Below are 16,739 nucleotides of genomic sequence, written 5' to 3' on the forward strand. Positions count from 1 at the left end.
TCAATCCCAAATATTCTCGCAGGTACGATGAGATTTCCTGGACATTTTCTTCTTTAAGAAACCATACATGTTCAATATTGGCATTGTAAAATATTTAGAATCGTCACAGGCAGCATTTTGCATTATAATATTTTGCAATTTCAATCAGAAATTTATTAATTATTTAAAACACAAATATGCCCTACAATGTCAGTTTTGAGCGTGTAATTAATATATTGCTTTCTCTTTTTCTCTAATGCCAATTTTTATGATAAATAACTGAGAGAGAGAGTATAAATAACAAAGTCGTGTGATTTTTTCAGAATTTATTTTAACGTGTGTGCTTATTAAACCGAACTTTTTTGTTCTGCGAACAAAATAAATATAAATAAATACATTTTGTGCTGCCTCAAATTTGTGTAATTGCAAAAGAAACAAATTGCTTAAGATAAAACAAAATCATTGTTTCGACATATGAATCATATTTATCCCTAAAGAAAGTAGATTCCTTTGAGGGTTGATGAGTGGGTCACCGTTCTTTTTTATAACCCTAGAAGCTCTGAGAGTCACTCCTAATTTGTAAAAAAGGTCTATATTTATATATTTGTTTCCTGATAAGCGCGTTTTACATGAAATAACAATTCAGTTTGAAACTTTATAAAAATCGACGTATTTCCAAGTGCAACATAAACCTCCGAAATAAAAACAAAAAACAAGGCTATTTATTTTGCCTACCATTCTTTCTGAAACATTACGTGGAAAATCGATAAAAATAGATTTGATAAAAGAATTTGATAATTTGTCGTGCATTATTTTTCGTTGTGTGTGCCGTAATATATAGACGGGAAGAAGGAAACAACAAGTCTGCGCAAAAAACTGTGCGTCTGTTTGTTTATATATGTAAAAAACTGAACTTGGTCTGGTTTGTGACGAAATTCTTTGATAGTAAAAAATAATCAATACACATATTTGCGCCTCCGGCTTAGAGGAAAAGGAAATAAACGTTATAATTTCCTTTTTTATAGCAAAACAAAAAAATTTCGATAAATAGCAGAGCAAAACAAAAACTCATAATAAAAATTAATTTAGTTGGTGCCAAAGAACTTTTATTTGGATATATCGTTTGTTCTATATAGACTATGGGCACAGAAACCAAGTTAAATTGCTATACAGAGAACACTACATCTGCTGGTATCGTACGTGTTCCAACAAAAGTTGCCACAGATAAAACATGCTCAAACAATAAGACATCGACATCCTTTTCAAATGTACCATTTGTTCCAATACACATTGATGAAAATGACGTTATCGAAGGTGCTAAACAAATTATAACATCGATTCGACCATCATGGAACCTGAGTTTTGTTCAGTTTAAGGTAAAGTAAAGCTCATTTTTTACTAGTTTTCCGAACGTTCCCAGGGAACACTTTTCAAAAACCTCTTTCGAACGATCTTCCTTTTAGTTGTTATCTTGAAGGGATTTTAGAAGAAATTTAAAAAAAAAGTTACAAAATCTATTTAATAAATTAGTTTGTTAATTTCCACATCCTTATATATGTTTTTTCAAGAAAGTTATTCCTGATTTAATAGCAATAGGCACTAACCAGTGCCTGGAATTATCCATGGGTTATCTATTCTCTGTTCTGTGCGTGTAAATTTACTTTGTTGCCAGCTCTTGGTTCTTTCTATTACAACGAACCTTTCATCCTAGTTATCACTAAGAATATTTTGTATACAGTTTTCTTACATTAATAATGAAAACATACGCAGACACATCTAAATTAAAAAAAAAAAATATATTGGTATCTATGGCCTTCTTTGACTTCCATTAAATGCAAAAGCATTAGACTATAAATTTCCACTGAAACACAGTGTAACGAAAAGAAATCATGTATAACGAATATAAATCAGATATTATGCAAATTGAGAATACCAGTCAGTTGAGTTTACACTTCTCAGTTGTAGTTTAACTGGAGTAATTTTTATAATTTTTTTAAATTCGTATTATATGACATACCTATATGTGTCAATAATTAAGACTGGCTAATACTAGTTTTTTCGATTAAGAATAAATATAAAAATACTAATACTACGTTGTATTTTACAGTGGTCATTAAAATGCTATCATAACTTATTTCTAAGTAGGAAAGTCAAAAATCAAAATTTCATTCGGAAAAATCGTTTGCTAGACGGATGATAACTGTTTTTGGAATACATTTAAGACTAGGGATATTTGGAATGTGAGCCCCGAATATCATCGAGCCCATATGAGGAAACCTTCGAATTTTCGGCATTTCGCAAGTTTAATGTTACGTGATAATGGAATGCAATTTTCTTAAACATGAAGTTTAAAATATGTACAGGGTGACATGAAAAAAACTGAATCAAACTTCAGACTGCTTTCATTTTTAAACCACTCGTCCGACAGCTGTTAAAATTATTCCAGTGACAGCTCATTATATTGTTTACAAACGTACATAAGCATTTTGGTGAGAATTTTCCAGAACAAAAGTTATTCGTGATGGAATTCATGCGTGATAGTGTGATTTCTTTACGTTTGGCTAGAAAACCACAAGTGGCTATCGTTAGAGCACTCCAGCATTTAAATGTGAATAATACTTTTGTGTCTCGTACCATCGCTCGTTACAGTGATACTGGTAGCGTAGTCCGACGTCAAGAAAGACGGAAAGGAAGAAAACAGCAACATCAGCAGAAATGGTTCGAAAAGTATAGAAGCGACTTGATCGAAACCCGCGTCGCAGTGGCCGAAAAATGCCTTATGAGCTGAACATATCGCAATATTCCATTCGGCAAATATTGAAAAATGAGCTCGGGGTAAAGCCATTGAAATTCCAAAAAGTGCAAGAACTTACACCGAAAAAATTTGGCGTCAGAATAAATGCCGAATATTATCGCAAAAATATTCTGGAGGGTGTATTAAAGCCTTGGGCACGAAAACATTTTGTGTCTGGAGTATTTGGGAAAGCAAGGTTGGCACTAAAAATTACAAAAGTGTCGCTCAGCTCAAGCAAGGGCTTTGCTGGAAATGGGCCAAAATACCACAGAGCAACATCGAGTAGAAAACGTCTAACTTATTTCGGGGTTTTGCATGATCTATCATGTCGCTTAGGTAACTGTTGCTTAAAATTTTAGAAATTTGGGCGCAAAGTAACGAATTAAATTAACACTGTTTTTAGTTCTTGGTCAATATATTACTCGGGCTTATCATAATTTGCTATGGTTTTAGTCAGAACTTTACAAACACAAGGCGGCTATAGGTTGATATTATTGTCTCTTCAAAAATGCCGCGGGTTTCCAACACACAATATTGTGAATATTATCATCCAGAATTAAAATACTCTGCTTGCCATCAAACCTTATGATTACTACATAATCATTTTGTAGTTTTTGTGGTTGTAGAATATTTACATTTACTACAAATATACATAAATGTTTCAGACCCTGAATTTCCGTAACATATTTTCAGTTTATGTGATAACTTTCTGACCACTGACAATAAGATTCCATTATCGTCAGACTAAAGAAATGAACAAAGATCATCAGAAAACTATTTTCCAGAGATAAGACAAATCGTGTCAAAATGTATATACTATCAAATATTTATAATTCTAATGTTAAAAAACAATATTAAGTAGATCTTGTTCTATTTTGTAGCATGCAGACTTAGGTCCCATATATATGTTTCATTATATTGAAGATTTACGCTGAATTACAATAATATATTCTTTAGTCTCTAAATACTTATGTACATATTCATTCATTCATATTCATGTACATTCAGATTCATATTCATTCAGCGCATTATATTACTGGCTTCTAAATTAACTCTATGAAGGTAGAATACATTTGAGATCTTACACTTTTGCGGCTACGACAGCAATATCTACATAATTTCACAAAGAAAATAGGGAAATAGAGAGTTTTAAAATATGTTTGTGAAATTGATTCATTCTTAAAAATGACTTTTAAACAGTTTATGAAACTTTGTTTTTGCTGTCACATTTAATCTAATCTCGTCAATTACGCCATAATAATGTGTTCATTATTGTCGCTTTGCGGCAGTTATTATTCTTTCAGCGATATTGTTTGAGATCATTCATTGATTTGAGAGCTTCTCGAAAAAACCGATTTGTGGCGCACTTGGCGCAAATATTTTTGCGTATTGTGGGTTCGTCAGACATCTCGACAATCCCATTAAAATGTCAACCCGCTAATAAATCTGTATGTTAAACATTTGGACAGTCATTATTTGCTTGTTACAATGCAAATGAATTTGTAGTTCTTGTTGAATAAATTGTTCACACAACGTAGTAAAGTAGAGCCATTGGCCTCGCAATGGGGGCGTTGTTATTATTTGCCTTGCATTTGAATTATCATATATGATATGTACACTTTTAAATAATAATGCCTCAATAAGAACATACGCTTCCTGGATTGATGCATAAATAAAATAGTGCATACGAAGGTCAAAGATGACATCTTTGAAAGTAAAAGTTTTTTAACTCATTTAAAGACATGTAACCACATTACATCACTTTATAGAATAGAAAGTTTGGTATACTCTTAGTTCAGCTCTTGACTAAATATCTTAACTAATTAACTAGTTCAGCTCTTGACTAAATATCTTAACTAATCAAGTATGTATACCCTAAGGTGATAAGAATCTGTCATATCATCTTTTTCCAAGTACAAGGAGCTGATATTTGCATAAGCTGGGCAATGACAGAGGAACAGTCCCAACTTTTCGTTGTCTTCTCGGCATGCCCGTAGATGTTACTAATTTTTTAATATTAGGTACTTTTTAGTTACTCGAATCTACGCCCTATCAGACCTTACGTTTTTGCAAACGGAAAAATATTTCTTTTCCGAGTTCGTCGTAAGTGTGCCTAAGTTCGGTGTGTCCCAGTAGTCGGCACTTTTCATTTTTAAGCTCAAATAAATGAAAGAATTATAACTAAATGTGAACAGAAATTTCTGTTTGCTTCGAATATAATGTCAGCTATCTTTGTGTACAATTTTGCTTGGATGATTTATTCTAATAAAAATTAAATTTTTATCTGTGAAGGTCATCAGCATGAACGGACAGTCCATATTCTTAAGAAAAGTGCAATAAAGACGTTGAATCAGTTTAACTGAACAAAAATATAATGTTCTAATAAATTAATTTTTTATTATTATTAATTATCCTTACAAAAAATCGATATGCCGACGGTTGGAACATGTCATACCGACAATTGACAAGTGGTAAAAAACTCCATTTGTTAATAAATACGAAATACGAATTTGTACCACAGTTGGAATTGTACCATATTTAATCAGGAACTTTCCTGGAGCCTTAGAGCCCACCCGATGTGTTTAGTATTTTTTCATTAACTGACAATTGGTTTTCAAAAGAGTCTCGATTAATAACGCTAATTAATTTTAAAGCTGTATACTCTACATAGTAGTTTACTAACAATTAATAATTAAAGGTGGCGGCGAAACCATCATCTTTCCCTCACTCTTTTATCACTATATAACCCACAAAAGTTAGCATTCATTCGAACACAACTTTGCAAACTTACACATGATTAAAATAAACCCGTTTTACTGCTGTTGTTTTGTAAACATTTAATTCCACACTTTTCGCTCCCCACAAATAACCATATTTGCCCCTCATATTTACTTAACAATATTGTTGGATTTTCGTTGCATGCTATTTGCACTGAAAGCTGTATATAATTTTATTATTGCAAAAACCCGCATATAGCACAAAAAATTAAACTTTTCGTTCGAGATATAGTTGAATAATTGTCTTTGCTAATGCATTAGGGATCTTGTATAAGGTGGCGCAAAAATAAACCTCCTATCAGAAAATGTTATAAATTTTAGTATTCGCCGTAAATGTCTTAATTACAGCCAAAAAAACATCGGAATGTCTGTTAAGTACTTATGCGTGTACAAGGTGACGCAAAAGTAAACATCCGATGTTTTAGTTTTTTGACTGTAATTAAGACATTAGGGGCCGGTTGTAAAATGTATAGCAATTTCTGATAGGAGGATTACTTTTGCGCCATCTTTTATAAAAAGGAATTCTAAGATTGGCGTTGGGCCCAAAAGACTTTAGATAGGAAGCTAAGATTTGATCCTTAAAGGGAAAATAAAAGATTTATTCGAAGCAAGTTAAAGTTCAAAGATATACTTTATCCGTCTACGATATTGTATAGCCCGGTTATTTCGATTATTCGGGACACTTTTTTTCGTTGTATTTATTTGAAATTTGGTACTTAAAATTGATAGTGAATAATTATCCCTGTGGAAGGAAATTATATTTAGCCCCACACTTTCGTAAAACCTCTTATTTGATATGTTAGCTTTAGTTAGATTTAGTCAAAAAGTATTCAGATCTACAGAAATTTTGGAGCATTTTTTATCTAGTTCGAAAAAAATTAAAATAGCTTCGAATACCTAACATCGTCTACATAGATAAGTCCGAACGAAATCTTAAAAGATTTTTAACATCATATATTTTCGGGGACAGTCTAATATTTATTTTGTTCTTTTCGTTATTAGTTATCAGTGTAATTAAAACAAAAAAAAAATATTTATTTCGTTGAATGGAGCTTAACAAAATATGTTGCTATTATCTACTAAACAATTTAAGCGCATTTTTCAATTTAAATGTATGTTTTGTCGAAGGTTATCAATAGCGCCGCCGGATTTTAGACGTCAAACATAATAAGTACTGGAACATTTTAAGTCCGTAACCAGGAACAAGTAACAATTATTCACTTTGATTATCCTTTGAGATGAAAGTTTACGAACAATATTGCTGATTGTTAACTCTTTTTATTCGGAACGTAATTTCTCTTTATCTTATCTCGACAATTTGTGATTCATTTTGTGTGAACGAACTTGAGGCCACTCTACTTTTTGAGATATCAAACAATCTCAACACATGTGATAGATTTATTTACATATGACAGCCGTAAATTTGCTTATATATTGAGAAACGTTCGATAGTGGACTTTGACATTTCGTCCATAAATGTGGTTGAAGAATACAAGCTACAGTTAATCATGCTTAGTAACGACACTTCTTTTCTCTTTCAGAAATTCACCGATGGGATCACAAATAAACTTGTTGGCTGTTTTTATAATCCACCAGAAGATCATAATGTTGCTTCCCTCGCCAATGGAGTTAATGGTGTACACATATGTTCCGAAGAGATAACTGCACAGAATATTGACAGTCCTGTCGATGAAAGCAACGACTCCGGAAATCTCAGCGATGCCGACACTGATGCGGAGTCACAAAACTATTCAAACACAAATACAAGCAACCAAAAACAGAAAGACGTGATACTTGTCCGCATTTATGGCAATAAAACAGACCTGCTTATAGATCGCAAAGCTGAAACCAGGAATATTATCTTGTTGCATTCGTATGGATTTGCACCCACACTATATGCCACATTTAAGAATGGATTGGTATATGATTTTGTACCTGGCGTTACTCTCAATACAGAGAGTGTTTTACTTCCCGAGATATGGTCGTTAGTGGCTCAACGCATGGCAAATATGCACAGGGTTGTCAAGCCCGATTGGAATCGGAATGAAAAACCCGTGCCAATGCTGTGGAAAAAGACACAAAGTTTCTTTGACCTAGTACCTGAACGTTTCAGTGATGCCGAAAAACAAAAAAGGTAAATTTTGCATAGATTGTTTCGAAGATTTTCTATTTTTTGCAAAGTGCCAAAAACAAATTCATTATTTTGTAGAATTCGTTGATGAGCGGTCGTCCACAGAGGACGAACGGATCGGATTGAGTACGAACGGGCGCATCCAGTAAGGGTGCTGGGTGGTTGTCGTGTTTAGCAACGAGATTTTACGATACTCCGTTGTTATATTCGTCGTTCGTCCTACGTTCGTATTCATTTTGTCTTAAGAAATATCACAATTCAGTTGTCCTACAACACAATGAAAAGCAAAGTAACAAATAGGCGATCATGCATGTTCATGTCTGTTGTATGCCGCCGCGTCATCCACTAAAACCCCTATTAATGCATCTGTCTTCATCTCTTTTTTAATGTTTCATTTGGACATAAGCAGACTTGAGGGCGTATTTTTACCTATTAAACGCATGCGCGATGAATTTGCCGAATTGTATAAGCATTTGGAACGTTTGGACTCGCCGCTAGTATTTGCACATAACGATTTATTGCTGGGCAATGTTGTTTATACCGAATCTCGTAAAACCGTCACATTCATTGACTACGAATATGCTGACTACAATTTCCAGGCTTTTGACATTGGCAATCACTTTGCCGAGTTTGCTGGTGTTGATACAGTGGATTACACGCGTTATCCCAGTCGAGACTTCCAATTGAAATGGCTCAGAGTTTACTTGCAAGCGTATTTGCAAAAGAGCGATGTGACTGATGCTGAAGTGGAACGTCTGTATGTACAGGTAAATCAATTTGCATTGGCAGCACACTTCTTCTGGACAATATGGTGTCTCATACAAGCCGAACATTCCACACTCGATTTTGATTACGTTGAGTAAGTATGTCTGTATTTCAGGCCACGCTTTGTCCATTTAACCTTATATTTATTTGCAGTTATGCTTTCCTACGCTACAATGAGTACTTGGCCCGGAAGGATGAGTTCATGTCCCTGGATGAACGCTTACCAAAGTGCAAAATATAGATGACGAATGGCGGTTCGAAACTTTGTTAGGTTTCCCGCGTTAACTTGTTGGAACTTTTCAACAACATACCCCGCCTAGCTACACAGAAAGGCGGCATTTTTACAAATACTACCTACCCCTTCCTTATTGTAAACCAAAACTTACACAAAATACAACAAACATCAGCATTCCGCCAGCATTACTAATTTTTCTATTGAACGTTCGTTGTGTGTACTTTTTAATATTTTACGTTCTGATTTAGTGTGATGGAGATTCTTCAGCCTAGTGTAACACAAAAATGTTTAAACCGGGAAAACAAAATTCTGTACTTCTAATTTATTGTTAATGTGAATATTATTTTGCCTCGGGCTGTGTATGATTATTTTTTAATCAAATCGTATTGACATCATTAACTGTACACCAAATGAAATGATTAATTGTACAGAGTCAATCAATCTTGTGATTTAGTTTGTTGTATTTAGTTATATATGTTTTTTTATTTTTAATAAGATAGGTACCATTGTTTTCAACTATGTCGTATCATCCATGTTGGTGATGAATGTTTCGCTCAGAACAGACAACAATCGGTTTTTGATTTTTGAATTTATTGTTTTTATTTCCTTCTGCGTCTGCCTAGTAACTTACTGTTTACCCAAATGTGATGAGCTATTTCTTTTTTATACAATTGATTAAATACCTCTCTTGTCCATTGTACCTTTGAGTTGTGTTTGTAGAGTAAGTCAGTCGCCAGAGAATTATAGAATTTATGGTACTATTATTCTCCTAATGTATGTACGTATGTCTACTTCTAAGATTTCCTTCAGCAATTTTGTGCAGCAACAAATAATAATAACAATAATAATTAGGCAAACAAACAAACGATGTTATAATTGTAAAGTTTTTTATCGTTCTCAAATTTATCATATACATTTACAATACGACACATATATTTGTTTTGTTTACTCTATATTTATACATATATTAAATAAATAAAATGAAAAGGTATCATGATTCGATTTATTTTCTTATTAATTAGCATTACACAGATATGTTTTAAGTTGTAGGCGTTCAGCTTAAAAATGTTGATAATTCCATTTTTGTTGTTTTTGTTTATTTCTCTATAATCCAAGCACCTCTTTAAGGCACACATGACGGTGCAATATATAAATTGGCACTCATGTACGATAACTTTTCCAGTAAAAATTACTCAGTATCTCCTACTTTGAAAAATTCAATAAAATCGGTGATGCTCAGAATAGTTCGTACATTTTAATTGGTAAGAAAATTGTTTCTTTTAAAAATTTCGTTAGAAATTTTCATTGAAGCCTGATCAAACATTTTTAACCAAGTTGAAACTGAATACCAAAATCTTTCGTAAAGATCACAGTAGAATTAAGGCTTCACAAGTTATTTCATGTCATGCGACATAGATAAAATAACAACCACGAAGATAATTTCTACCATAACCGATTTTTTACTTTAAGATATTGAAAAAATTGCAAAACTAAAAGATTCTTTCAGGTTCCGGAACATAGCAATTGCATTTGAATGTGTTCATAGAGGCTCAGCTCATACAACGTCAACGTTTTTGCTGGGTGGTTTCCGATCTAATAAAGCAACATTGCTAATTAATTTGGTGATGACGTGATTAGTTTTTTTGCTGCTCCCCTAGTGGTGCATGTGAAATATCCATTTTTACTGAGTAACACGAGATTTTTCTCAAAAATGCTGTTCAGAAGATTCGAAGTAAAATTTTAAAGACAAGAATTCGATATTTTTATGTTGTGGGGGTTATTTTTTACTATAATGTGTGCAAATAACCTAATGCCTTTTTGTAATATATCACAAAAGTAGCGTGATTCTCTAACTCTTTTTTTGATCATCGAAAAAAATCGATAAAATAAAAATGCTTATATTTTCGTACAAAACAAACTCGTCGTTATTTGTCAACTTAGTCTAGTCCTTTTGCCGATATTTGTTACGGATAAGAGAATTCCACTCATGGATTTATTGCTTAACCCATATTTACAATACAAAAACAGATCTTCTCATGGCGGATTTATGTTTACATATTACGGAAAGCAGCACGGGATTTGTATATTGGTACTGCTGTGCACTCTAAGATCGCCATTTTTTTCACATGGTAATACATCGGAAGATGCATTATTTTCCATGCTATGATCAACAATCAATTGTTCCCAAATCAGGTTTTTTTCTTTCGATGGCATGTACATCCTCCCAAGGGGTATCTAAACACACATGATCTATTAAGCCCAGTGCATGGTGGAAAAATACAGGTAGATGCATCAAAGCTTGGGAACAATGATATGTCAAAATTTTTGAAATGTTTTTTTTTTTTTTTTCAAAAAAATTTATGTTTTCTTATACGACGCCAATCGGAGATTGTTATGATATTCGTTTTTCAACAATTTTTACGAATTTGAATAACTTTTCATTCAAAATTTTCAATTTCAAATTTAGTTTGACAGTTCATTGTCCCAGCAGCTGTGTCGATGCGACTACCTGTATTCTTCTACCATGGCCCAGTGCATAAATCTTATGGCCTGTTCCAGAACTGCAAGGATGTAAAAGTTTTTACTACGATAACCGATTTTTCTTAATGATATAAAAAAAATTGCAAAAATGGTAGATTCATGCAGGTTCTGGAACAGAGCATTTGCTAAAACAATATTTTGAAAGACTATTGTTTATGTGTTTCATGGTAGAAGAATATAGGTAGATGCATCAACGCTTGGGAACATGGATATGTCAAAATTGTTAAAATGTTTTGTCAAAAATAAGTAGAGTTTAAACGTTTTATAATACAACACAAATCGGAGCTTGTTATGATATGCATTTTTCAACAATTTTTACAAATATCAACAGTTTTTCATTCAACATTTTTAATTTCAAAGTCGGTTTGACAGTTCATTGTCCCAGCAGCTGCGTCGATGCGTCTACCTGTATTTTTCTACCATGCTCTGTTTGTTCGTTTACTTTTCTTACTAGTAAAAATTGCAAAAGTAGTAGAGTGTAAACATGGCTCTTTAAATTGTGCTGATATTTTGTGTAAAGGATCACGTTAAGTAACAGAGCTTTACAGGGTCGTATAAAATACATATTATTTCATAGCATCGAAGTTCGATCGATGACAGGATTTCTAACATTAAATAGTAATTCCCCCCAGGTTTAAATGTTAATTTTTTTACGAACTGGAATTCATACTTGCAAGATGTGAGATCAGACTCAAGATAACGCCGTCGTGGAAAAATGCAGATCTAGCGTACAGAAAATAAAAGTTGATGTCTTATTGTATGTTTATCCATAATTTGGATTAAACTTATTTTATTAATATATTTGGCGAATTTTTAAATATTTAAACATTTAAACAACATTTATTTTTCCTATAGAAATTAAATTTTTATGTGAAAATTTCTTTATGAAAAATTTAAAGATTTTTTTTTAAATGACTTGTGAACGTAAATTATTCCTAGCATAGGACATTCTTTTTTTAATTTGCAGCGATATAAGTTAGTTAAGGTGTTTTTGTTATTATTATATATCTCAAACATTATTTTATGCAGTGTATAAATTACTTCTTTAATTCTAATCACTTTCAGAATCCGAGTTTTGATCTGAATTAAGGACTTCTCTTCGATGGCTTAGAGATGTACTACGAGATAAACTTGATACTATCGGATCAGAAGAAAATAGCAACCCGTTGAATAGATCCCTGATTTCTTATTCACAACTCATTTTTCTGGTTTACAGTTTCATGTAGTCCCGCTTAGTGCTTATTTCTGAATTGCGTGGCTTCCATAGACAACATACATACTATTGGCAAAGCTGCAAATTTAATTATTTCAGCCCAATGCCCTTAAAATTTTTGTATGCTTGAAGGCATGTATAACCAAACATATAATTCCACAAAAAAATAATTATTTCCACAGTAAATATTTAAATGAACGTTAATAGCCATGGTAGAATAATACAGGCGAGTGTTGTGGTACAACAATCGCAACAACCACATACAAATTTGTTTTTGTACGTAATACAAGTGTCAGAGTCATGGTAGAAGAATATAGGTAGACGCATCGACACAGCTGCTGGGACAATGAACTGTCAAACTAATTTTGGAATTGAAAATATTGAATAAAAATTTATTTAAATTTGTAAAAATTGTCGAAAAACGTGTATTATAATAACCTCCGAATGACGTCATATAAGAAAACATTTAAAAATCTACTTATATTTGAAAAGACATTTAAAATTTTTTGACATATCAATGTTCCCAAATGTTGACGCATCTACCTGTATTTTTCTACCATGTGCCAGAGTTATGTGTCCAAAAAATGTAAACAAAGTAATTAATTTTCAATAAATTATTTTAATTTCAAAAATGTTCATTTTTGGAATTTGGAATATTAAATTTAGAGTACAGCAGAAGAATAGTTATTAAAATATTTAATTTTAGCTAGAAAATCGTGGAAAAGGCAACATCCCTTTCAAGTTGAAACCAAACAGCATACATAAAGTATTCTACATTATTATATATATTATCTAACGTAGTGGCGCTGTTCCTTAACCGCAAAAAACAGTTTCCGAACCATCGCACGGAGATTTATTCAGGGAAGCATTTTATCGCATTAAAATTTTGCTCAGACATTCATATTACCTCTCATATGTTTGGCATTAATAATGGGACGTAACGGTCCACGTTTCGGTAAGGCCCCCCACATAGCGTTATTTCCTGATTTTTGGTATTTTGAAGGTTTCGGCCACAATTTCAAACTCAGTCATGAGTATCTTGACATTTTGAGTTTGTGAAGATAAATCCACTATTAGTATTGACCATATAAAACGGCACTTCCAAATGTTAGGTATTTTGAGAATTTCTCCCTTCATAATATATAATAGTACTTCCTATTAATAGGTATTTTGAGGGTTTTAGACAGAGTTGTTTACAGGCTTATTATTTTGTTTTTGTTTACCAATGGATGGATGGAAAAATTGCTTATATAAATCCAAAATTTGAGTAAAGCCAGAAAAAAATATGTATACAAAATTGGCTGGCAATTAAGCCTTCCTATCTGAAATAGACTAAAACCTTATTAATATATTTAGAAGAAAAAATGTATGTGACTGACATTTAAAAAATCATCCTCCCTTAAATCTATCTCATTGTCTCAAATTGGATAATCAGTCAAAATTGAGGGTGAGGCAAGTAACCTCGCCACTGATTTTTTAAAGAGACTGGAATATTTTTATATATGTTTAGAATTCCAGTTAATAACAGGATAGAAACGCAAGAGAAACTTATTTAATAAAGAGCAACAAAGATAAAAACAAATAAAACAGAGCACTAGATCAAAGTACATTCACCGCAGAATTTTAAGACCTTCTCGATATTATTTTTTTGAAATTTGTCATTCATAGGAAACTGGTGAGTTTGTAAGTATAATGGGTAAAAAAATTCGCATTCCGAAGACATGTTAGTCATTGAAAATATACATTGCGAGCCGCACATTAACGATATTAACCAGTTTTGCAATTGAATTGAAAGATTAAACAATCACATTTCAGGGTTGAATTTCTGTTGATTTATGAAGCTGAAGCTCATTATTGCACCATGAGTTTAGGTATGACATGACAAAATTATATGTGTTAATATTATTCTAACATATGTATATACTTTTCCATAATTTTTCATTTCAATATCTAACTTTCAAAACTAAAATGAAAAATTTGGCACTTCGATATGTACGTTTTTAATAATATATACACATTTCTTTTGTTCAAAGACTTTGGATGGAAATACATAAAGCACATATTTGGCTGGCTTCGTCGGAGTTTTAGGCAGACTTAGTTCGATTGTGGCCCTAGGCTCCTTTGTTTATTTCCGAAGGAGTCAGCCAGATAAGCGCTTTATGTAAAGTGCATATTCATAGATATTTAGATTGTTTTGACTTGTTATTATTTTTTAGCTCTACTTCTATAATCTGCTTGATTTTGATTTTTTTTGGGTTGCACAGTGTAGTTGTAACTGCTTTCGTTTCAGTCGACTAGCCAGCATATATCATTATTTTCAGAACTGCAAGAATGTAAAACTTTTCAAGATAACCGATATTTCCTTTATGATATCGGAAAATATTTCAAAACCAGTATATTATTGCAGGTTCTGGAACAGAGTAATGGAGTGCTAAGTGGGACCTTCTGTTTTTGACTTTTGTTTTTGGGACAGAAATAACAAGAGGTTGCTGTCTTTGCTAATAGTCTCAATATGACAATTCAGCGTCAAGGGTAAATTATGGTTTGTGCTGAGCATTGATTGAGTGGAACATATTAATATTTGTGGCGACTGCCCTCTAGATGGCCTTTGGGTAGGAAAAAGAAAAGGCATTCAAATATTACAACAAACAAGTTATAAGTTATATTTTATTGAGTCTTTTTTATCATTAAGATGGCAATTAAAAACAATATAAAGGAATCATTAAGACTATAATGTATTATCCTAATGTTGAGAAAAGTTATACAGCATCATGCTTCATTTAATGAAAAGACAAATAAATAAAAACTTAAAACTAAAACTTAAATCTAAAAGAAACATATGAAAAGAAACAAAAAAACAATAACAACAATAATAATACAAATAATAAAAAGGTACGCAGTAGCTACCCAGATGAGTCCCGGCGAGCGCCTTTTCATAAAAGCAGGTAATGCCTACCTGATCCTCATTTGAATACCCCAAAGGAGAGAGATACTGTGTGTTTGACAACCCAAAGTTTCTCTGATTGTTAACTGCCTCTATCATATGAGCATTTTCATGAAATTCCAATCTTAAATTAAACTTATCCAAAATATCAAAAGCGTAGGTGGAAAAACGCTTTAACTTTGAGTTGGAATAAATATAGTTATTTGAATATCTTTTGTTTATACTGCTAAAATTTTTCCCTATACACAACCTTAAAATTTTTCTCTCCAGCATCTCAAGTTCCTTCATTATCGTCGGTGATATATTGAACCGAATTGGAAATGCATAACTAATTATTGTTCTTATGCAAGTTTTGTACAAAAGAATTTTGGTGTTGGATGGTAAAAATTGTCTTTGAGCTTTATTTCGAACTTTTCTCGCGTGAGCATTAAATTTAAAAAGTTTATTAAACTAAATATGTCACGGAGTCTTTGAATGGAATTTCTGTACCATTCAAAACAAGTTTTAATGTCTTACTTTCGGGAACAACAAACCGTTTGCATTTCCCAGAAGCATTCCTTATGCAAATGACTTCACATTTTGAAGGGTTTATCTTGATACCCCATTTATCAAAATATTGATTTACTACGCGGAGATGTTGCGAGATATCTGCCAAGGCAACAACAAGCGATTCGTGGTGCGAATATAGCAAGGAATCGTCAGCATACAAAATACTTTTGGAGTGTTCACGATCGTAGGGGAAATCACTCATAAAAATATTGTACAGATGGGGAGCTAAAACCGAACCCTGAGGGACACCACAGTCCACATCTGAAAGCTCTGACAACTTGTGTTTAAACTGCACGCAAAACTGTCTTCTTGTGCAAAAACTTTAAATCAGATTTATGATCTGAGGTTTAAATCCAATGTTTATCATTTTCGTCAATATTCCATAATGAGAAGCATGGTCAAAAGGTTTTTTTACGTCAAGAAAAACAGCGACAGTACATTTTTTATCCCTTAAATTTAGAACAATATCATTATGAAATTTTGTCATTGCATCAACTGTTGAATGGCCCCTCTGAAAACCGAATTGTGAATTTGGAATATATGGCAACGATATTCCGATATCCATTTTTTTCCGAACAAGTTATTATATATTAGCTAACAATGTGTAGAATAAAAAAAGTGCAAAAACCAGAAATCTTATGAAACAAATTGAATAATATGAATTTTCAGAGTGTAAAGTAATATGTGACATTGTGGTGTCTTAAGTGCATAACTCGAGGAATTACAAACGGAATGACTAAATCAATATGCCCTACATAGTATGGAGGAGGGTACAAAGGTTTGACATTAAATTGATATGCATATATTACCT

At 32.5% G+C, this 16,739-nt stretch overlaps 1 protein-coding gene across 1 annotated transcript; it reads left to right on the forward strand.

Moving 5' to 3' along the window:
* The first annotated feature begins 346 nt into the window (after positions 1 to 346).
* LOC131802605 (ethanolamine kinase-like) lies at positions 347 to 8,866 on the forward strand. Its single transcript, XM_059122954.1, has 5 exons — positions 347 to 567; positions 1,005 to 1,355; positions 7,092 to 7,684; positions 8,091 to 8,540; positions 8,600 to 8,866. Exons 2-5 carry the CDS (start codon positions 1,119 to 1,121, stop codon positions 8,685 to 8,687), a joined length of 1,368 nt encoding a protein of 455 aa, XP_058978937.1. The 5' UTR covers positions 347 to 567; positions 1,005 to 1,118; the 3' UTR covers positions 8,688 to 8,866.
* The last annotated feature ends 7,873 nt before the right edge of the window (positions 8,867 to 16,739 follow it).

The sequence above is a fragment of the Musca domestica genome, unplaced genomic scaffold, assembly GCF_030504385.1.
Source record: "Musca domestica strain aabys unplaced genomic scaffold, Musca_domestica.polishedcontigs.V.1.1 22, whole genome shotgun sequence".
Lineage (NCBI taxonomy): Eukaryota > Metazoa > Arthropoda > Insecta > Diptera > Muscidae > Musca > Musca domestica.

What these genes read in the sequence shown, in the direction of transcription:
- LOC131802605 (XM_059122954.1), top strand. Translation starts at nt 1,119, where the DNA reads ATGGGCACAGAAACCAAGTTAAATTGCTATACAGAGAACACTACATCT. An exon ending in GATGCCGAAAAACAAAAAAG is followed by an intron (nt 7,685 to 8,090) that starts GTAAATTTTGCA and finishes GGACATAAGCAG; the next exon opens with ACTTGAGGGCGTATTTTTAC. An exon ending in CTCGATTTTGATTACGTTGA is followed by an intron (nt 8,541 to 8,599) that starts GTAAGTATGTCT and finishes ATTTATTTGCAG; the next exon opens with TTATGCTTTCCTACGCTACA.